We start from the raw sequence: 8,059 nt of genomic DNA, 5'->3' as shown, positions 1-8,059 counted from the left end.
CCCCCCCCCTTTCAGGTATACAGGAGTATCTTGGAGATAGAAAGGAATTAAATTCATGATCAAATAATGAAAATCATGATTAGCTTTATTCTAAAGGAAAGAGGGTTTTGTTTTTTGTTTTCTATAGCTTTACCTAAAGGTTAGGGCAAACATGCTCATAAAGGAATGTGTAAAGAATAGTCAATTGTCTCTTCAGTACATACTGTGAGGTTTTTAGTTCTACATGTGTGTATGTACATATGCACAGACATATGTTTTACGTTGTCCAGTGCCTGTTTTTTCTCGTGGATTCAAATTTTAATGGCTAAAACACCCCTCAGTTTTAAAGTTACTTCTAAGTGAAACCGTATTAATACAAGATTTGCATTCCACATCTACATGGTACCTGGAGTAAAATTTTATTGAAGAAAAATGGAACCACTTGTTTTTGCTGTGTACACTTGATTACATTGTGGAGATCCTTCACACTAGAACTGTTTTAAAGAAGAAAATTGGTGAACCTGAGCTCTTCAGTTAGTGTTTTGCAACTAACTGTATACGATTTCTGGTAACATATGGTAAATGACGGCTATACTGTATTTCTCAGTACAAATATGGAAATAGTCAAAATAATGTAAATTATCCCTATAATAATCTTATATAATAGGTCAATAAGATGATTATTGAAGGATCTAACCTAGGGAAAGGATCTTTTTCCTCCTCTCTTTTTCTCTATCTTGTCTCTGCATAAAAATGTTTCTATGTGTTTGATATTGTGTAACTTTTACTGATTTTTTTTCCACTGCATAAAAAGCCCCAGCATTCTAAACTTTTTGTAGCTTCTGTGCTGTGAAATATCCCAACTTAAATCTTGTAAAATTGAAAATGTGTAGAAAGAATTACTTTGCCCTTCAATAGAGTTGTTGTTCATGGATTCTAAATAAAAAATGGTATGCTTGCACAGTGGTAATGACTTGTTTAAAACTCCTTAGTAAACTCTGCTGTTATCCATAACAGGAAATGGCAAGTGATGAGCTGAAAGAAATGCGCAAAAATCTGACCAAAGAAGCTATCAGAGAGCACCAGATGGCTAAAACAGGAGGTACCCAAACTGATCTGTTTACATGCGGCAAGTGCAAAAAGAAGAACTGTACATATACACAGGTATGTGGTTATTCAGACTCTTAGTTTTCCTTTTTCAAAGCTGAATTCCTATATAAAGATTGTCAGAGGAAGTTTTAGTTACAAAATGAACTGTTAACAAAATGCTAACAAATTACAAAATATGTGAAGATAGTTGGAGCTACTTAGGTGAGCTTATGTAAAGATTGTTTGTTGTATTAATTTACCAGAGATTTTTAGGTAAATCTAAGCTGAGTAGCTATATAGCCTAAAATGTCAGTTTCTTTGTAATGCTGAGTTTTTGCTGATTCCTCTTACATCTTACATTAATATGATTTTATGTCAAGGAGAACTTGACATACTGTTTTTAGTAAATGTTGACATTTACTGTTTTTAAGGTGTGTAAACATATTTACAGAGGGAACAAATAACAGAAGATAACGATACATCCATATAATAAATATATGCATATATATATAAAATCTACCATTTGACTATCAATAGACCCTAATTTACAATCATTCCCACAACCTTTTTCTGTTTTAATTAGGAAATAAGTGCAAGAAGGGCTTTAATTTGTTTAGCAGTGCTTCAAGGCATTTAATTTTCGTCATAGGATCAGCTGCATTTGTAATTTAATACTATATATCAGATTCTTTAAGTAAATAGCTATTTTTCAATCATGAGACTTTTAAGCCTTTCCATCAGTAAATATATGTAAAACTGTATTGAATGTGTAGATTTACTGCAGAACCTTTTCCTAGAAGTATGTGCACAGTTTCTGTGCCGAAATTGATATTTCAATGCTGCTAAATCTGTCAAAACACAGGTTTATGATCACTTTACAGTCTAGACAAAAAAATAATTTCAACTGTTACGGAAAGTTAATGTGTATTTTTATCCAAATATGTTTCCATAATGTTAAACTTTAATTTTAAACCTTTGCATTGAGCACATACTAACAAAAGTTGAAGATACTAATTTTCCTCTTCTGTTCTGGCTCTTGCCTTTGCCAAAGGTTCAAACCCGCAGTGCTGATGAACCCATGACAACATTTGTTGTCTGTAATGAATGTGGAAACAGATGGAAGGTAAGACTGTTAGACTGCTCTGCATATTTGATAGCAGACAGCTAGGCTCTGTGCTTAATTTTGGTTTACAGTAAATGACAAATAATATTACATGTTGATATTGCAGAATAGCTTTTGGTTAGAAAAGTATTTTTGATTGAAGGTATGAGATCACACAAGAAGGGCAGTGGCAAAGGGGGAGAGAAGTCAGGATATTGACTTAGTCCTGTAACATATAGTTACAATGCTGCTTTGCCATACAAAGTAGTGGTAAGTTAGTCACTGTGTTTTTCCCTTTCTTGACCCAAAGATATTCTAACTTTTTAATCACTGGTTTGATGGAATAGGCCTTTTTGGACCTTTTTTTTTTCTTTCCATTTTTTTTTGCTACTCTGAAAAGAGGGTATGAAGCAATGACTGCTGCCATATTCCTTTGTCAGGATAAGTGTAGGGCATTGATCGCTTAATTTAAATTTTTTTTTTTAAGTTCAGGAAATGGGAATTGTAAAAGCTTCTGAGGAATACCAGTAGTCCAGTGAAGTGGAGAAACACTGAAATGGCCTGTAAAATTTACAGGTTAACATGTGATAGCATGCAATATGAAGCATGATATCCTCATTCCGTTATTTTTCTGCATGAAGAATGCTGCTCTGCAGAACCATGTGCACGGCATACCTTAAGATTACTACATGAAAGTATTTTATGCATCTTGTTTTATGTGTCTTATTACTGGATATTTTTCAAATCTATACTCCAAGGTATCTAAATACTTTATAAAGCTTAGAAATTGTTTGATGCAGTACTGGGAAAAGTTTATTTGTCCTTGAAACCTTCTGTAAGGTGGTGGTTACAAGTGTCCGTATAAAGATGCTTGAGTGAAGGAATGGTTATGATATAGGCAAATGCTTCTACTAGTCATTTCCATATCCTGAGTATGGTGTTGTATTTCTGTTTCTTCTTGCAAAGATTTAGAAATAAGCTGTGTGAAGATCTCATAAAAATTCTTTTCTTTTGACAGTTCTGTTAGAAGAAGAAATTGTCAAGACATCTGGACCAGTATGAAAGAGGATTTTGTAATTAGCTTTAAAAAACTAGGCTAAGCATCTAGCTTTCTGCAAATGAGAGGATTTTGGGGTTTTGTTTTTTATTTGTGTTTTTTGTTTTTGTTTTGTTTTGTTTTTTTTTTAAAGCTGCATACATGCCTGAAGTTAGCTTTTGTTTTGACACAACCATCATTTCCTTAAATGGCTTCCTATAGCTGATAGTCGGTAGGGCCAGGTTGCTCAGTTGTATGGTGAATGTTAAAATATTTTTTCATTTTTATAAGTAAGTTACATTAAACTTTTACCAATTAAACATTTTGGTAATTGGCTTGGTTTTTTCTAACTATGTGAGTAATGTACTCCTATTTTTTGCGGTCTGAAACATACACGCTCCTCCGATATGTATTTTATCTCTCCACATTTGTTCAGTTGTAAGAATGGAATTTTGGTTTTTGCTGCTGTGTTCTCTAGTTTTGCAAAGAGAAAAGGTATGTAACTTCATCTGATTACATTAAACAGTTGTTAACTAAAGCACAATTTAGTTAACTCTCTAGTTTGTATGTACTGCTTCTGAATTAGGACTATATTTGTGGTCACAGAGCTTGGAAATTTATTAGTGGATATGATGACCTCTTTTGCAATGGTTGGCTAAGTTTTGTTATGTAAACAGCTTTCATCAGTGCAATATATTTTATTGCCCAGAGCATGTATTTTACATTCTATCAGTAGGTATTATTTCTAGGAATGTCTTCAAATAGTTGGTTAAATCTGATTTGAGTGTTCAGTTTCACTTAACGAGCTTGACAACCAGGTTTGGTTTAGACTTTGTACATAAGCAAAGGCACTGGCTGTCCTAATAACACCAGCCAACCACTTTATCACAGTATAAACTGGCTGGGGAGTTAATACTAAATTCACTTCATATAAATTGCATCAATTTTGTTCATGAACTGAGTTTTGAGATGTTGAGTATCAGATGTCAATCATAGTCCTGCAGGTGAAAATAAATTACTGAAGTTATGGTCTTTTCCATATGTGGGATGATAGAAAGAAATACTGCTTTGTTAGAGCCTGCTTTTTAACAGTGCACATGTTTGGAAGTATTTTCAAATGCACCTTCAAGGAAAAACATGTTAACATCTTTAGAAGAGATTAAATTCTTTCATTATATCTAAGTTGTTATTTAATTTATCAAAGCCTGGTGCTGAGAAGGTCTATCCTGGCAGTGTATAAAGGATTCATGGGGGGAATGGGAAGAGTACCTGTGTGTTTTGGAGAAATAATTCTTTGGCCGTAAAGGGAAAAACATTATTTTTTATGTTAAATATTTTTTGTGTGATGGCAGCAATCAAACAAATGAGTTGGAAGTAGTATGATGACACTTGAGCTTTGCAAGATGAGAAGTGTTTGGTAAATTCTTTATATAGCAAGCATTTCCAGTCAGCTTGTGCAAGGAAGGAAAAGTGGCTCCTCTGCTGAAAGGAAAAATAATTAAAATAGAAGTTTAGATGCAAACATTTTTTTATGAAGGAGATTGTTTGGCATTTAATTTCTTGCATAACTTCATATAAAAATATTTTTAACTCAGTTTATTAGATATTAATGCATTGATTGAGAAAACATTTTTTTTCTACTAACAGAATAGGCTTATTTTTAGTCTGTGTGTAGGTCCTTTGGCAGGATTGCTTTTTAAGATTTTTTTTTTCCAAGTTGTTTAAGGCAGCAACAAACCAATGACAGACGTTAAATATCAATTACAGCACTTTGTTTGGGGAGCTTTCTAAAGGAACAAGTCCAGAAAATTGTGTTAAAAATTATTTCAGATCGGATGCCAAGTAGACCTAAATCTCCCATGCTGTTCACAGTATATATACAGGGCAGGCACAGGTTGTTTTGCATTACCTTCCTTATGCTATATGTCCTTTAGTCTTTAAGCCCAGTGTGACAGTTAGGAGAATTACCTTTTCAGAAAACACAGCAATCATCTTTCCATACCTCCTGAAGTTTATCTGGACTTTATTTAAAGAACTAGAACTGAGGTAGTGCTTTGTGATGTAGGTGTATCCAACTAGGAGTGCAAATAAAACACTGTTTTCACCTCACGTTACCTGATGGCCTAGCAATAGCTTTTACCCCTTCTCTTTTCTGTCCCTGAGGTTAAAAAGCCCAGTTTCTTTCTTGCACTGAAAGATGAAGTCCAAGAACTAGATCTAGAAAAGAATACTGTTCATGCTTTTGGCTATCCAAAAATAAAACTGCCCATCAGTAAGCTTTGAATGCATCTCTGTTCAACAGGTGCTTTCCCAGTTGTCTGAAATTGCCTTCCACTGTGAGAGGATGTAAAGTCTGAAGGATGTATGGGTGAAGGATGTAAAGGCAAGGCTGAGACTGATTCTCATTTCACCAGCTGAGCAGCAGGTGTGCTACAGCTGACCCAGTGCGTTTGGATATTTTATGCAGTGAAAGATGCCAGTAGAACTGGTGATGAATTTCTCCTATCCGGGAACAGCAGGTTTGTTTATAACCTTGATGGATATTTGAATCGTCTTTGACAAAAGAGAGACTGGAACATAGTTGCACTGCAACTTAAGGTAGTTTTTACACTAATGTAGTAGAGAAAGTAAGAGTGTGTGTAGATCTTTAAGGATGCCACCTTTCTTCTGTAAGGAAAGCTAGGGGTTTCAGCTGCTCAGAAAACACTGCATCTGGATCCTTCATTAGAAGGTATTATCCTCATATATAATTCTGTTAACTTGCTCAGGAGAAAGTGTGGTTTTTAAAAATCTTGTACTTAATGATTCTTTTGACTAAGAAGGTAAGTATCTGCTCAGTGATCCTGGCTTTTGTGAATTCCCCTTTGAATCCCTATAGCACTTTACAAGCATTGCAAAGGAAGTGCCTGGTTTTTATCGTTAGGGATTCCACTTGTGGTCATGTATGTGAACTTTAAATTGAAACCTACAACCCATACCAGCTGAGGTGGAACTTAAATCCATCAACATGAAGCATTCATTCTGCAAAAAGTGGTTGTATTGCCTTTCAAACTCCTGCCTTTTGAAATAGGTAATTAGTAGTCATTTGCATAAATAAACCTGAGGAGTTTCACTGCTTTACAATTTCATACAACTCTGTTTCACTACATCATCACTAATCTTGAATTGTTTTACCCTTTTAAAAGGCTTGGGATGAATTTAGTTGCAATGTTAGTATAGAAAATCTTTTGTTAATATCATTGCCATGAAAGGGATCAGTATTATTTCAGAAGATGTGTTCTTAAGTACTGTTCAGAGCAAACTTGTTTAAAGATTACTTCACATTGTGATAGTCTTTCTCATCACTTTTCTTTTTCAGATAGCCTTTGTAATCATTAAGCACATACATACATGATTGTGTGATAATCTATTTTTATACAGTAGAGCCCTTCAGGATATATATGAAATTTTTAAATCTTTGTTTGTATTGTGCTAATGACTTTGTAATTTAAAGGTCAGTGTAAAACACAATATGTTGGCTGAAGGAGCCCATGCAATTTTAATAATGCTTGGCAGGCTGGTGAAAAGAGCAGTCTTTAACAGTATGCATGTTCTGTAGGAGTTACTGGTGTTTGAAGTGCAGACATTGAATATAGAATACCAGTGGACTGGAAAGTTGTTAAAGCTTAATGATATCCTGCAGTTAGATAAATGCCAAGACAAACCAATTATACTTATTTTCAAGCTAGGATAAATTGATTTTGTGATAATTTCTTATTTGATGAATTATAAATAATGTCTTGTGTCAATATGATTTTTCTCCTGCTATTCATGTAATAGCTTGTCTATAGTAACTTCTGCTTTTCAGTGCAACTCAGTTTTGTCCTGAAAAAAGTTGCATTATGAGTAAATATACAGTAATGAAATGTACTTAAAAACCTGTCTTCTGTGCAGATGGGTTTTTGTTCCCCCCCCACCTCAATGAAATCCTATATTAAACAGCCTCAAAATAACAGGATATTTAGGGGAGTGGGTTGGTTGTTTGGGTTTTTTAAGACATACTGTCAGGGTATTTAGGGACCAGCATTCTGCCATTGATGTTGGGTGTAAGCTTAAACCTAAAACACAGCATTAAAATTTGTTAACACTTTTCAGGAAAGATAGGCATTCAAACGTCAGCATATTGTAATGCAGAAGTGAAATGAAAATTGCTTAGAGAATTTTACTTGCTTAGAAGTTGTGGTACATCGAAAATAAGCTTAGAAATTATTATTTTCCTCTTGTAATAAACTAATGTTAACCATAGAACTGCCTCAACCAATATAGCTTACTCTCCCCTCTAATTTCATTGCATCTATTTCTTGCAGAAAACTAGAATATATTTGATATAAAATACAAGTGTTTGGTCTCTCTTCCAGCTCTTAATGAGGTATCTTTGCAGGGAAGAAAGTTAACTTGAAAGAAATTAAATCCTCCATTTAATGAAATAACACACTTTGATCTGTTTTGGATGTGTGTCTGATCTTACCAGTAAGCTGAATTTGACCTATTTAAACTTATTTTGTCAAATGAGAGTTTTAGAGCACTCTTACCTACCCTGTTTAAAGCAAGTACAGCATTATCAGTCTTACTGCAAGCTCCTCAGGAATGCTGCCTTACTGATATCTAGTTTGTTTTGTTGCAGTTACTACCTATCACGTAATATTTTATATAAACTGAAACTGTATCTTTAGTGCTTTAGGTATTTTTTTCTGGAAAATCAGCTGAGATAACCAATATTGGTACATTAAGCAGTGGTGACCACTAACTGGGCCGTCTTAAGTAGTCATATATAGAAGAGCTTCCTCTTAACTTAGTCATCCAGTGTTATGCTA

General features: G+C 34.2%; 1 protein-coding gene across 2 annotated transcripts in view; it reads left to right on the top strand.

Moving 5' to 3' along the window:
* The window catches only part of TCEA1 (transcription elongation factor A1), a 27,212-nt gene extending 23,468 nt beyond the window's left edge, over window positions 1–3,744 (top strand). For both annotated transcript variants that reach the window (XM_026842992.1, XM_026842991.1), the window contains exons 7-9: window positions 997–1,143; window positions 2,120–2,191; window positions 3,189–3,744. In XM_026842992.1, coding sequence (XP_026698793.1) covers window positions 997–1,143; window positions 2,120–2,191; window positions 3,189–3,197 — 228 coding nt within the window. In that variant the 3' untranslated portion in view covers window positions 3,198–3,744. The remainder of the gene's footprint in view (window positions 1–996; window positions 1,144–2,119; window positions 2,192–3,188) is intronic.
* Window positions 3,745–8,059: the final 4,315 nt, after the last annotated feature.

This window comes from Athene cunicularia, assembly GCF_003259725.1.
Source record: "Athene cunicularia isolate RWA chromosome 2 unlocalized genomic scaffold, athCun1 chr2_part1, whole genome shotgun sequence".
In the NCBI taxonomy this organism is placed as follows: Eukaryota; Metazoa; Chordata; class Aves; order Strigiformes; family Strigidae; genus Athene; species Athene cunicularia.
Note: the sequence above shows the minus strand (reverse complement) of the source record. Positions and strands in the feature narration are given on the sequence as shown.